General features: G+C 43.7%; 1 protein-coding gene across 2 annotated transcripts in view; it reads right to left on the bottom strand.

Annotated features, from left to right (window-relative positions):
* LOC119445668 (squamous cell carcinoma antigen recognized by T-cells 3) overlaps nucleotides 1–15,545 on the bottom strand; it is a 97,693-nt gene that overhangs the window by 34,978 nt on the left and 47,170 nt on the right. For both annotated transcript variants that reach the window (XM_037709949.2, XM_037709950.2), the window contains exons 9-14: nucleotides 13,099–13,157; nucleotides 11,967–12,076; nucleotides 7,250–7,362; nucleotides 5,712–5,788; nucleotides 1,959–2,201; nucleotides 835–934 (exon numbers count right to left, since the gene is read on the bottom strand). In XM_037709949.2, the coding sequence (XP_037565877.1) occupies nucleotides 835–934; nucleotides 1,959–2,201; nucleotides 5,712–5,788; nucleotides 7,250–7,362; nucleotides 11,967–12,076; nucleotides 13,099–13,157 (702 nt within the window). The remainder of the gene's footprint in view (nucleotides 1–834; nucleotides 935–1,958; nucleotides 2,202–5,711; nucleotides 5,789–7,249; nucleotides 7,363–11,966; nucleotides 12,077–13,098; nucleotides 13,158–15,545) is intronic.

Here is a 15,545-nt window from a genome sequence, read left to right as displayed (position 1 = left end):
CATTACTTTAACGCATCCTACAGGTAGCACATCACTGTTCTATGCATCGAACCTAAACAGTGACACTATTTAATTTTTATTAATCCTTTGCGGTCATATTCAATAACTCGATTTGCGGTTGTTCCAGTCAGGAGCCATTTTGCACATTTAGACGCCACGCAGAAAAAGTGCTTAGGTAAACAAATGCATGTTCACTTATTTACTTTAAACATTTGCTTATTTCTAAAGCTCTCAACAGTACTTGAGCACTGGGTGGTAGCGCTTGGAGCACTCTCCTGTGTGGAGGCCATAATTTGCAAGCAGGTTTATAGGGTCCTCACAGTCACTGTCTTCTAAAGTGCTCTTACCTGAGCATGTTTTCTGACCATCTGCTGGCAAAGTATATTCATTCACGGAAGTAACGTCATCTTCTGATTCACTGAAGTTGCACAAATTTCGTCCCCAATACGCATGTGTCATCCACATGGATGACACATGCAGAATACGCATGTGTCATCCTGCCAGTGATTCATGCCACAAATCACGCAAAAATCCCTTCAAGCAGGAAAAAAGGAAAGAAAATGTGCTGCCCTCGTCCAGAGATATTACAAAAAGCACTTATTATTACTTGAAAAAGTCACTGAAGGCTGGCCTAATCGACTTAAATAACCAGCAAATGCGAGCACTCGCGCTTGTCGGCCGCTGCCCGACCTCTGAGCGAAACAAATATTTTCGGGTGGGGCCGACACATGATCGCAAAGGGTTACACCCATGGTCTAGAAACTCCTGTCCCCAATAGCAGTACACAATGGGAAACAGCCAAGACCACTGAGGTAGAAAAGAAGTTCTGCCTACTTTTTTGTTTCTTCGAAGGCGGTTCCTCCGCAGCTGTTGCCGCAGCTTTGGCAGCAGGCAGCAACGGCACTTTGAAGCCATCTTTGTCTGTTGCCTGCTCCTGAAAGAACGAAGAAAATCAGGCGGAAGGGAACCAATCAATCGGTCAATCACCATCATCACTACAACAGAGTGACAAGCACAGGCACCCACAAGTGAGGCCAAGAGCTCCCGACAACACACCACCTGGCAATCCTCAGAATCACCACTGGGTGCACTGACCAGTTCGCTTTACTTGGGCTCCATGCCATCGATCAGAAAGGTTGACAAGCACCTCAAATGGAACCATTCAAGAATGCTTCCTCAGAAATGAAGAAACAGGAAAGTTTTACTCATTATTCAGAGCCCTTAAGTTTACCGACTCTTGTGAACTGCCGTTAGCCATAGTCCTCTGTGAGTTCTACAGAAGACCAGACACCATGAGGCAAAGGGAAATCTTTGCCCATATACATATATGCATAAGTGCGTGAATATTTTGCATTTCTGCTTATTTTGTACGTAGGCTTATGTGTACTTAATGTTGTGTTTCTTGTAGCATGCTGTTGAACTGCGTAGGGCTCAAAAGCCTTGTCAAGCTCAGCTGAGCTTTTTTTCTGATACCCTCCGCTTTTTTTTTAATGGGAAATAAAGTGATCGATTGATTGACCTCAGCAGGCTTGAGAGAAGGAGCAATGCATCCCCCCCCCCCTTCTTTGTGTGGACATGCCTATGCAGATTATTACCCGCAGTATCCACATGTTCAGTAGTGCGGTTACTATTTTAATAGACACTGATTTCACTTGTGTGCATTTCTTTTCTTTTGTTACAGTTCAACCTCATTATAACGAAGTCGTATTTGACACGAAAACACCTACGTTATATCCGATATTCGTTATAAGCGTACATTCACTACACACCAATATCGGTGAGAAATTTTTTACATTTATTTCGTTATATCAGGTAATTCATTATATCTGTGTTCGTTATATTGAGGTTTGACTGTATATGTGTGCGTCCGCACTTCCTTACTGCGTCAGGTGTGCACCAACTCAGCAAATTCTTTCAAGACATGTTCACAAGTTCCCTCTGCCGCCTTTCATTCGCACCTGATTGTCAGGAGGCTCCCTCGGTGGCTGTGCTTTCCTCTTGGCATAGCCAGGTGGCACCCTCTGGAAAACCTTGGCCTCAGCTTCTCGTCGCTTTTCAGCATGCCGCTCGGCCTTCCTCTCGGCCTTCTTCTCAGCCTTCTCGGCTGCTTTCTCAGCCTTTTTCTCGGCCTTCTTCTCGGCTCGGTGGATCTTCTTCTGGGCCTCCTGCTCCGCTTCCCGCGCTGCCTCCCGTGCTGCTGCCTGGTCAAAGCAATAACAACAGCATTACAGAGTGCCAGCCATAGTACATGCCTCCCCATTTCACAAGAATACTGGAACAGAAGTTCTGGTGGCATCTATTGATGTTGCACACGGCTAGAATGTGCTCGAACGTTCTTCTGTTCTTAGCAGGAAAGCTTTCAGAATTGGAAAGTTATCACTGCTACAGAAACCTTTACACCAAAAGGTAGGAGGACGCATCACTTGCACAACTGAGCAAGTGATGATGGATACAGCAATGACAGAGTTGATAGCTTTCTATAAAGCAAAGAAACTGCAGCACATCATTTCGTCAACAAAGAGGTGTGTAATTATTTATTTATTTATTTATTTATTTATTTATTTATTTACAGTACCTTACAGGCCTTCAAGAAGGCATTGGGTAAGGGGGGATGTACATAGTCACATAAGCAATAAAAAAGCATTAGTAAAGCAAGAGAAATATTCAAACAGCGTAAATATATCAGAAATATTATAACACCAAAATAAACAGAAATATCCAAAAGAACACAGGAAGCAAAATGTCATATTATGGTGATCACATCACATGGCATTAAAGCAACTAAGTGCACTTAATCCAAATGACCAATGAAATGTTTAATAAGCACGCAGAAGAATTCAGGCCAAACAAGAAAGCAAAAATGTGCTACACGGCTGAAGCGACAATAAAATGTTCGAGTAGAAGATCACGAAATACACTGTGTGGTGAGTGGAAGGCAACATTGTCTGGGAGAGCATTCCATAAACGTATCGCACGAGGCAAAGCTGAAAGTTTGAATGCGTATGTATTGCCATAAACTCGGGTGTAAATAAAGGTATTATGCAGCCGTTGTGACGTTGAGGATGCTTTTTTTCAGGTTTGGTAATGACAGACCAGCCGCGTGAATGAATCTATGAAACAATAATAGCAGAGCAATGTCACGGCAAGTAGATAGTGGTTGCAAAGAGAGGTCGAGTTTTATTTTGGTTACACTTGTAATAAAACGGCTCGCTCTATTCTGGATGCCTTCCAGGAGGTCGATGAGATATTTTTGATGCGGATTCCATATGCAAGAGGCGTACTCAATTTGCGGTCAGACAAGAGTTAAATAAGCTAGTTTTCGTAGTGGGAAAGGCGCAGCTCTTAAGTTTCGATGTAGAAATCCTAATGCCCTGGAAGCGTTAGCTGATATCGAAGTGATGTGACTAATCCACAAGAGATTATGCATGAGAAAGACGCCTAAGTACTTGTATTCTTTGGTGTAGTCAACTATGTTAGTATCAAAATGATAAGAAAAGTGAGAGTTAACAGTTTTTCGGGAGAAGGACATTACCTTGCATTTTGGAATGTTCAGGGCCATGAGCCACTTAGCACACCAATCACTGATACGTTCAAGATCATTTTGGAGTGCCAAGTGGTCAGCAGCGCAGTTAATCACACGGTATAAAACGCAGTTGTAGGCAAATTATGGCACACAAGAAGATAGGTTATTCCGGAAAAAATGAAATTCTGGATTTTTACACGCAAAAACCACAAAATGATTATGAGGTATGCCATAGCATGGGGGACTTCAAATTATTCTCACCACCTGGGGTTCTTTAAAGTGCACCCAATGCATAGTAAAGATTTGTTCTTGCATTCCTCCCGCACCAGAATGTGGCCGCTGCAGCCAGGATAGAAACGGTGATCTCAAGCTCAGCAGCGCAATGCCACAGCCATTAAGCTACAACGGCGGGTTGGTGAAGAGGTGTGCACAGGCTTGAGTTGGTCGAAAAGCCCTTAGCTAGCCTGTCCCGTGAAGCAGATTGAGGTAGACTAACTTCATTTTGACTCAGCGTCTTTGGACGCTGACCTGTGCAGGATCCAATTAAGTCCACCCAAACGTCGTTACAACAAATTGGGATATATAACGAAATAATGAATATAACGAAGTCAATGCAGTTACCCTTGAAATCCCCACAGAGATTCATGTATATAAAATCTCATTTTAACCAAGTAAAATTGACCTGCCAATGAATATAATGAATTAGGTTAGTCTCCAAAACCGAAAAAATACCGAACGTTACGCACCTAGCATACTGCTTTCTGCTGGGTTCGGCATTTGTTCTGTGCAGCAGTTCAAAATTCCCATGCCGAATATGCTGTCGAGCAAAACTGGTCTTCCGCGCGCACGGTGGCTACTCACAATCAAAATCAAGCGGTGGCTACTCACAATCAAGCGGTGCATAGCCGGCGACAGCATTCGTGGCACTGTGCCAAGCTCAATCGGCCGTATACTTCGACAAGTTCCCAAAGTCTCGCACGAAACTATCTCTGAAAGTCGTGGAGGTCGCCCGAGAATACCATCCCAGCTGCGTATTCGGCACACCGTGTTGTGTGCCACGTGCTGCTCGAACACGGTGGACTTGGTTCACCTCGCAGCAGGCTAGCTGTTCTCTTTCACCGCGCAGCTGTTTCGCAGGTTTCCCGACAATATGAGCGAGCCAAGTGGAAAGCAGAAGTGAAAGACCATCGTGTTGGGATAAAAGGAGGCTATCGTAAATGCTGTCACATCAGGTGCTAAAAAGTCGAGTGTTGCGCACGCTGAAGTTTCTGTTGCTATAGTTTTATTAAAATTACATCGCATACGCGGCCAGTAGCGGTCTGGCAGGGTGTGGAGCAGTAGCCTTCCTTGCATATTTAAAATTGTACACACCATTGGGCATATACTGCAGCAAAGGGCAATAATCTATACAATGAAGTAATGAATATAACGAAATAATTTTGGCTTCTCTTCAACTTTGTTGTAACGACTTCGAGTGTATACATGCTGTAAGGCAGCTTGTTTCTCAATTTTTAAAAATGGAATTATGCGTGGTAACTTCTTCACAATAGCCTGCCACGAAAAGGCAGGGCTTAGAACTGTATAGTGAGTGGAGTGACAATGACAACACCCAAGCTGTCATGTAAGAAGAGCTTCAGGAATATTTGTCAATAGAAATGTCGCACTATTCCGCATCCGATTTGCTTGTATTTCCAAAAACAAGCAGTTTAAGTACTCCAAGCTTGCTCTGCTTGCCAAGATGATCTTGGCAGTTCGGCTACCAGCACTGGCAGTGAAGAGAACATCTGTTCAACAAGATTTATAATGAAGGAACTTTGTACATGTTTGAAACCCAAATCAGCGGACAACTTATTTTTGCATGGTAAGTTATGATCTGCATGTGTGTTGCAAATATTGTAGGCTTTACATTTTTATTTAACTTTAATTCAACACGTTAAAGAAAATGTCATTTAACAGCAAAATATATTTCGTTGTCGCTGCAGCAAAGCCCTGCTAGTGTTGAGCCAGGCTTGTGTTGCAAGCAGCGGACCTGGGCAAAGGCCAGCCTTGCAATTGTGTACCCACGCCCAACTCTAGTAAGCACTCCTAGCATCAGAACACAACAGGTATATATGCAGCAATAAAGCTGTCTTAGCCAGCACACATGGAGATGACTCTCTCTAACAAAGACCAACTGTTTTTCATTCACCTTTTCTCGCTTGTCGAGGACTCTCCGCATGTGAGCCTCATACTTTTCCGTCGCTACATCCAAAGTTTCTAGGGTTCCTGGAATGGAACAAATCATGTTAGTAGACACACCGCAAAGCGGTTCCCATGCTACACAAGATGCCTACAGCACACAGTATAAGAGAGTATGCTGTACGAAAGGTTCCCATGCAAGGTGAAGCAGTGCAAAAAATGAAGACAGCAGAAATGCCTGCATGCAAGACTACTATCACTGTACTACCAATTGAAACTTTATTTCTGAAGACGAGCTTCAAGGGGGGGAGACACAAGTCTTAAAGAACAAAAGATTGTAAAAAAGATTGACTTTTTTTTAAACGGTATTTTCGTAATATAGAGTCACTGTTGCATGTGCTCTCCAAGTTTCTTATGTTCTGGAACAATATTTTGGCCATAATCGTAATTTATATCCCCACCGCGAGCTATTTTGGCTGAAGGAATCAAAACAAAAGAAAAATTAAACAAATAAATTCCTTTTGCACCGCACTGCTGGCAATCACTGTATATGGCAGCCATCTTGGTTGCATTTGAAAGGGCCACTTTTCTTCGATTTCCCACCACATGTTGTCCCCCTGTCTACCCAGTAGTTATGTAGAAAATCCGCTTCAAAAACAAGTTCCAACATGCTAACGCATTTGCCGACTGAATATGTGCACGTGACTAAAAGGCATCCTGCGATTGGTGCAGGCGACTGGCATCATTTGCTCCGGTCCAAAAATAGAAGTCCACAATGCCATTTTGTTTATTATGCAATTGGCTAGCATGCAGCGATGATGGATTCCTATCAAAAGTTCAGAACTTGGCACAAGTTCAGCCAAAATGAGATGAAGAAAAGTTTATTTAGGATGCCTATTCGTTCATGCCATCAACCGCGTTGGAGCCCACCGGCAGTTTCAAACAATCCGGAATGCATATTTGGCTGTATTTGTTATAAGTTATTAGTTTGTACTATTGAAGCAAACTGGGCAAAGGTGCAGGACCGGTAAATTTTCTTATTAAAAGCCTATAAACAGCATCTACGCAAACAATGCAGGCACTGTGTGATTAGTGATTGTGATGCAAATACCAGAACATGGCATCCGAGATTTTCAGCACACCTTGGGCCCAGCCTTGGAGGCCATGCCCAGACTATGCACTGTTTCCCAACGTTCCGGGTTTGTGCGTCATTTTCAGCAAGCATAATGGCAGCGTCTTTTTCGAGCTACGGTACCAAGAACATCTATTTCTGCCCCCTTTATGTGATGCATCCACTCCTATTTCAAATTCAAAATTTTGCAGGGAGGCTGCTCTATATCTATACAATCTGAATCAATTGCATTAGGCCTTTAAAGGGCATAGCAGCACCCCTTCAACAAAACGAACAACCTCCACGAGACATTTGACGGGGAAATTATGTCGTGCTGCCACATACCACAGGAAAGTAAGGTAAAAAAAGATAGGACGTGCTGTGTCCGCAAGGAGCAAGCGAAGGAAAACTGCAACTGCAAAGCAAGCCAAACTTGCCTTCCTCGCGCTCAAAACGCAGCAGCAGGTCCCCAAGGGTCTCGGGCCAGTCAACAGCAGCATACATGCCTCGAAACAGAACCTTCCGGTAGTGCTTGTCATCACCAAAAGTCCTGCACTTGAAAGATGGCAATGTCGCACGCACAGGTTCACTGACATGCTTCACACTATTACCGAGCTCAAACTTTCTGAACATAGCAAAAAAACATTGCCGATCCGTAGAAGAGGCTCCTGTGAACATGGGAGCCAAATATTATTGCACTGTATTACTTCCACACAACAGCCTGATGCACTACCCATTTCACCACTAACTATCCAATGACCCATGTAGGCAGGAAAACGGTTACACACAAATATACATAGATAAATACAGTCAAACCTCGATATAACGAGCCTCAATTTAACGAAATTCGCGATGTAACAAACTATATTTATTTCCCCATCTTAGTTCTATTGAATTAACCAAACCTTGATATAACGAAATTCTCGATGTAACGAATTCTTTCGCTGCAAGCACAACTTCGTTATATTGAAGTTTGCCTGTACATGCAGACATACAAACATAGATAGATAGATAGCCCCACTCTTCAATGAACGTCTTAGACGCCAAATTTGGTAACTAGGTAACTGGGAATGTTCCGCTCTACGACAAAGAAAAAGGTCCCTTAAATTTCTCCGATGCTGAGCTCAATCAAACCAATGTCACAAGGGTTCCTCAAAGACAGCAACCCGACACAATAGCAGGATGCGCCACAAGTGCACAGGGTATGTGCCCCTTTTCAATGAACCTCTCGCCAACACTTGGGTTACTGAGTATGTGCCATTGAGTGTGCGGCCAAAAGAGGGAACACAATTCTCAACATTCGCAGGCACCGGCCTGCCACGCTTCTCAGCTCAGAGGCCACACGCGCACTTCTCGGTGGTGCCACTAGATGGCATGGTGTGTCTAAAAAGAGGCGCGACGGAGGAGCCCGGTTGCCGCATGGTGTGTTTCTCAGTGTTCGCACGCACTAGTGCACCGTGCATTTCGGAGGCAACGCGTAGGCTTCACGGCGGCGGCGCTAGATGGCGCCGAGTGTTCTTAGAGAAGCGCGAAAGAGGAGCCTCATACATAACTTGTTTTGACGCTGGCAATACATTGTGTGGCTATATTTATTATTTTTTTTAAGATACCTTACAGGCCCCTAGAGGCATTGTGTAAGGGGGGAGAGTACAATAAGAAATTATGACTTATACAATAGTTAGAATACATACGTGAATACATATAGAAAAAATGTAGGGTAAGAAATGTGCTAATATTGTAGTATAGTGTAAAATATGACCTAGGAAACAAACCGAAATTTTTGGACGCGACAGCTCATTCAACAATGAAATGTCACACAGTAAAACATAGTCAACAGAATTACAGAGCAAGTGAGACATAATTAGGCTATAAAAAAACAGTATTTAAGGCTTAGTTGCACATTAATAACGGGAAAGGGAATTACAAAGAATAATATGTCAGGTTATGTAGAGTTGTTTGAAAAATGCGTTGTTAGAAGAAGCCGGAAATTTTCTTGGTCACTTTCATAAACTATGGTGTTAGCAAGGTCGTTCCAAAGACGAATGGCTCTTGGAAGAGTGGAGTAGTTAAATGAATTAGTCTTTCCGTAGATGCGCATGAAATTGAACCAATTGTACAACTTTGGTGACCTGAAATGAGGAGTTTCAAGAGGCAGAACTGATGGCGCTGTGTTATGGACGTATTTATGAAATAGGGATAGCAGGGCTATATCACGACGATCATGCAAGGGCTGTAGTGAGAGGTCGAGTTTAATTTGTGTTATGCGTTTGTTATAGTCATAACAACATACAATAACACGGGCTGCCCTATTCTGAATAGATTATATTTTCCCATCAAATATTTCTGATGGGGAGACCAGACGGATGCAGTGTATTCAAGCTGAGGTCGGACAAATGTTAGGTAAGCTAGTTTACGAATATCTTTAGTAGAATTATGTAACTTACGGCGTATGTACCCTAATGATCTCGAGGAATTAGCGCATATGTATGCAATGTGCATTGCCCACGAAAAAGTCGAAGTTAGGTTAACACCAAGATATTTATATCTTGGTGTTAACGTTGATTCAATGCTAACACATCACCGTCGACAGTCATCTTGAGATGGGTTCTGCTGCAATTTTTTTTTCTGCTGCCATTCTGGGGAAATTATGCACAAAACTTGGCTCTCTGACACATGCAGAATCTGCAGTTACCCCTAAAAGTGCCTTTGTTTTCAAAACTGCGGGTGAACGCTGTGCTGACCAAGGAGGTTGGTGCTGACATTGACGTGCACGCTCATGTCTTCTACAGCGTGTAGTCGCTGCACTCCCTGCACACACGTGCAATGCAAGAGGTGCATAGCACAGCACTGGTACCATTCTTGTTTCTCATGCCGAAGAAGACACCGCTGCTCCTATTTTCACGTAAGAACCCCTATGCGTACCATCGGCTGCCACTGCAAGAGCTGTAGCAGACGATCAGCATTCTCAGGTGGAAGTGGGCCATTGGTTTGAAGACACGTCTGCATTTACTGCATTTGTGTACCTACATTTAAGAGTACACAAATTACTTAAAAATAAGCTTAATGCAGCGGAATGTTTCAAGCATTCTCGATAACGTAGAGTGGGTAGCTAATCGGATCACTCGCCCATGCTACGTGGCTTGGAAAGAGGCAGCTGAAAACTCCGGGGAACGGCATTGCTGCGATCGGCAGTGATGCACATTTTAAACCTTTTAATAAATTGCATGCTTTACATAGAGCATTTAAATCCTGTGTCTTAATGATCAGAAGGACCTGCCCTACCAACTCCGTACATTTGCACACAATCTTCAAAATTGTTTCAGCGTCCCTTTTAAGTCTTTTATTTTCTTGAAAATTTCCTAAGCAAAAGTGTCTATTTTCTTTTATTGCTGATTTCGAATCATATTGTGCTAAAAAGCAACTACTCGATGTTGAAAAAGTATTTGCACCACATACTTAGTCAAATCAATAAACTTTTCAGCTGCGTTGCGGTTGGTTTCATCGTCGAGAAACTGCTGTATGTATTCCCGACGGTAATCTGGCGATATCAAATTGAAAGTCTTGCCTGGAGCAGCCAAAAATAGAAACCAAGGAGACTTCGCGCCAGGATTGTCGACAAAAAGCTGCACCCACTGACGAGTACTCGCAATGTTCGCTTCAGAGATGTTCTCATCGCCGATGGCATGCGGCGAGCGCGTACAAATCAGCATCCATCACTGTCTTTTTCACTTCCGGACACAAGATAAATATCGGTATCTGAATCTTTTTCAAGATAACGAAGATAAAAAGCTTTTTCGGGTTGACGGGACCAGCTATGCATGTGTCGCCGCCACCGAACGCTATGTTTTGAAAGAAAGAAAAAAAAAAGCGCTTCTGCCGCAGGAGAAACCAAAATCGTCAAGTAAGTGCTTCCATCTGCTGGGCGACATGCGATCTAAGCCGTAGATGAGCGCTTCTCATCCTGAACACTCAAGAGGAGATCCTATTCTGGTAGGACGAGCTCGGCTCGCCCAAAACAGTTTAGGGACGCTTTGGCTAGGACGAGTTCTGCTCGCCCGAAACACTAAAGGGGTTAATAGCGAGGTCATTCTATGATTAGTTACAAAAGTGTTTCAGGGCCCCTTTAAGAGAAACTTGAGTCCAACTACCATGACAAATTAGTAAATACACTTGTGTAATGCACAATAGGCCAATTTTACTGTAAGTGGAATCTTAGCATGCCAGAAAGGATGCAAAAATGAACTGATGGGTGGTGACACCATCGTCACAGTTCTGCATCGGCTCCTAAGGTGTGAATTTTGACAGTGTTTGATTGAAGCCCATCAAGCGCTTACACAGCCCAAGTACAGTGGGACGCAGAGATACAGCATGCCCAATTGTATCGGCCAGGACCGTAGCACAGCCTTGCAGCAAGAACGACACAAGTGAGGGAAGCCGCCATGACAAAGGGCTTCAATGCAGCCTTCTTCTTTCTGGGGTTTTACGTGCCAAAACCAGTTCTGATTATGAGGCACGCCGTAGTGGAGGGCTACGGAATAATTTTGACCACCTGGGGTTCTTTAACGCGCACTACAACGCAAGTACACGGGCGTTTTTTCATTTCGCCTCCATCGAAATGCGGCCACCGTGATCCCGCGATCTCGTGCTCAGCAGCGCAATGCCTTAGCTGAGCGAGCCACCACGGCGGGTTTCAATGCAGCCTTCTATCTCCCTGAGAATACCTCGGTTTGATGAGGGGGGAAGATGGCTTGGCAACATGCTCAAATGATGAGAGGAAACGGTGCAGATGAGAGGTGAGAGCAGAGTTCTACTGCTACAAGTGTCCGTGAGTCACCAATTATGGCACACTTTCGAATGCTTTTACTCACAATAGAACATTACAACTAACTTTTTTCTAATTCAATGACAATAAAACATGCAAAATTAGTTCTGATTAGTCAGTACTCAAATATAAAAAGGTGTTTCACATGCATGTGTGCCTCTAAGTTCTGAAATAAAGGTGGGTCTAATTCGCCAACAGTGAATTAAGAGAAGACGACCGTGCCTAGAAAGTACCTCTGAACTCCCACTTTAGGAGCAAGATTTCAAGTTACCGCAGCTTAGTGGCACTTAATGAATAGCTAAGACAAAACAAAATGAGAGAGAAAAGGGCACCTCTCAAAATTTGCATAATCGAGCCACGTCTGAGCATCAGTGGCACGCCCCTGGTTGGTGATGTCGTTCCACAGCTCACGAGCTCTGGGCAGGTTACGGCACACCTTGGCCTGAATGTGCAGAAAGTAAAGAAACAAAAAAGACAACATTTTAAAGCCTTTTACTGCATGCAGTTTAAAAACAAATGTATCACCATACAATGCAGAAAGATGAGAAAGATAACAGCTTTACTTCTAAAGTTAAACATCCTTTATTAAAAATATGAAGACACAGTATGTAGATACAACAGAACTTCACAGGTGACCTGCATTATTGCAATTTTACCTAATACACTACACTCTCATAAGTTTAAACCACCAAGAACAAAATAGTTGATTGATGAAATCACAGTTCAAACTAGTGTATCACTTTGATTCAGAGGCTGATGTTCCTAATAGGCTGACACATAATACTAATGGAATTGCAAATATTACCATTGGATGCTAGTATCATGACAAGCATAATCACCACACATCTTACCTGGTCCTCCAGATACCTGAACTATCTACAATTATGAAAAAATTGCAGCGGTGAGATGAAATTATAACGTTGGCTAGCCAATATTCACAGTAGTGGTGGTCATCAGACCCTGTGTGGCAATTGTCAACAAACTAATTTATTAAGTATTTGTCACTAATGGACTGTTAATGAGTTGGTGTAATGCACATGTTGCAAGTGCAGCACCAAGTCCAGTCAGTGCTTTCGCCTCAGTAGGAGTTCTAAGGCCATTGCCACTTTCAAGATAAGTTCCCTTACTTGCAGCAAAATGCATTGGCATTCCACCTTGCTATTTTCACAGAAAGCTTTCCTAAATGAATACAAGCTAAAGCTATGTGAAACACAAACGCATATCATGGCAGGTTTGGGAGCCTGCAACTGGTGCTAGTGTGTCGGCATTCCTACTAGCAATTGGACATGCCTTGAGTGCTTATCAGCTTCAACTGATGAACTGTAGTGTATGTGCTATAATAATTTAGACTATAAAGCAAATTAGCTTAACTTAGTTCCGCAATATATTATTGATGACTATCTCAAATTATTAATGCTTGCCACTATAACTCTATATTTAATGAAAGAACAGCAAGCAACCCACCTCAACTTTTGCCCAATACTTTAGTACAGGGCCACATATATCATCTTCTGTTGATGAATCTGTAAAAATTAAAAAAAAGGAGGAAGGAAGGGCCAGGAAAGTGATGTAAAAGCTGTACTTCACGCATAAGAATTTATGACATACCTGTCATATATTCTTGACAGTTGCATTAAAGAAGGCATTCAGCACATAAGTAGGAGCAAATACAGTTAAACCTAGATATAACGAAATTGACAAATTCCCGAAAAACTTCGTTATAAAGAGGATTTCGTTATATGCAGGTTTGGCACGAAAATTCGAAAAAGAAACGCTTACCGTATTTACTCAATTCTTACCGCTTACCGATGGTGTCGTAGCGTCGTATAAGGCCCGTTTATAGTCCGACATTATCAGTGCGCGGGCCAGTGTCGTTTGCGGCCAGTCACGCTATGCTGGTTGCGCTGCGCCCGCCGAAACACCATCTCCTCTATAGTCCGACGCGCGCGCAGAACAGTCCCAAGCCCACGCGCCGCTTTGAACGGCTGTCTGCGACCGTCGACGAAGCGGCGTGGGCGCCTTTATTTCTTCGCGCGAAATGGCACTGTGGGTCGGTACAGTCGGCGCGACCAACTCGCGAATGGGTCAGGAGCCAATTTGGCGCCGGGCCCGTCGGGGCACGTCGGAAGCCACCGGTTACGTTGGCTGTGCCAGTGCAGTCGTTTTCGCCAACGCGACATCGGACTATAAACGGCCCTATAGCGTCACCTAGTGTCAGGTTAGTGAAGTGAAGCGCAGAGACTTGTGCAGTAACCAAAGAGTGGTGCTGCCAGTGCGTTGAAAAAAAAAAGATTTTTTTTTCGGCAACATCAACTGGAAAAAGACAGTGCCGGCTTGGCGGGCTTGGCCAGCTGCAGCAAGCGGCGGGATCAGGTTTGATTGAAGGGAGGGGGAAACGTCAAGACTGCGGCGGCAAGATCGCCAGGCCGAGGGATACAGGCCCGCCTCACGCATTCTCGCACGCACGCACACGTGCGCTCGCTCTCGCCTCGTAGTCGCCGTGAATTCGAGCGCGCCAAGCGCGCCGCCGCCGCTTCACATTCCGTCGCGGCGGAGAAGGTGCTTCCGGTTGCTGCTCACGCAAAAATGACAAAATTTGGGGCAAAATCTCTAGGTTGTCGGCGGGGGAAATTCGTTATTTCGAGGGGGTCTCCCGCTGCCACTTCTTTACGTAAACGTCTCAAATACATGTGCTTCTATGGAGGTTCGTTATAAGCAGGTTTAACTGTATACTGCACTTAGATGCTTGTCTCCTTTATAATATCAACTTAAAGAATACAAAATAATTGCTTGTATGGTGACTGTCGAACATATACCAAGAGATTTACCTTTGCTCCATTTGTTTGAGTTTGTAACAGATTCTGAGAGAAGAAACATTCAATAACAGCCCTACATTTACACAAGGTTTAGAAAACAGAACAAGAAATTAAGCACTTCAGGCCCTGTGTGCAACTGTGCATGTCAAGGAAAACAACTAAAAATCAGAACGAATATAAATAACGACATTTTAAACAAATTAAGTACATCTTATGACTGTACTTGCACTCGAAAATTTATTAATACAGTTGGTCTCGGAAATATCAAACTTGGATATATCGAATTATTGTCTATATCAAACAATTGTAAAATCCCCTTGAAAATCCCATGCAAAAGTATAGCAGTGTACTACGCATACTATATTAAAATCCGTTCACCGCCACATTTGATATATCGACGCTGCACTTCTGCAAAAGTGCTTCTCCTAAAGGAGACGCTATCATTTCTCGCATCGTCAGAAATACTTAAAATTTGAAACGGCATTGTTTTGGCTGATGCTGTCGAACAAGAGATTGAATCTGAAGGGCAGTACCCGCCACAGAGGAAAAACAAGCAGGGTGCTCTCAGTTTTGGTTGCTGCACATATGGATGGCTCGTGCAAACTAGGGTCGTTCGTTGTCTGCAAAAGCAGATTGCCCCTCTACTTCAAGAATGGGAAAGACCTTCCGGTCCAATACGTGTTCCACAAGAAAGTGTGGATGACACTCAATCTTTTCAATGAGTGGCACAGGGCATCGGATGCTGAACTGGAGATGCTGCGCCACCAGGTTTTTTCTTGTAGACAAGGGCTTTCTGCTAACGTCATTTTAAGATTTTGTAAGCAACCAACACAAATCTGACCCCAAACGCCACTTGGACGAATCTTTACATTACAGTTTGAATTTAGCAAAATAACTGCACGCCTCATCCAAATTTCGCAGAAAGACCATTGCGGCAGCGGTGAGCAAGCCTCATCGCTGTGCGATTTGTGGGTCCTCACTGAAGGCGTTTTATTCGTGCTCACACAGTTATGCATGTTTGGGAAAGGACTCAGATGTTCTGCAAGCTGAGAGGCACTTCACTGATGCAGGGGCCAGAGGAGAAGGGCCGAGAAT

This window comes from Dermacentor silvarum, chromosome 3 (genome assembly GCF_013339745.2).
Source record: "Dermacentor silvarum isolate Dsil-2018 chromosome 3, BIME_Dsil_1.4, whole genome shotgun sequence".
Taxonomy (NCBI): Eukaryota; Metazoa; Arthropoda; class Arachnida; order Ixodida; family Ixodidae; genus Dermacentor; species Dermacentor silvarum.
This window is presented reverse-complemented; position numbering and strand designations above follow the sequence as displayed.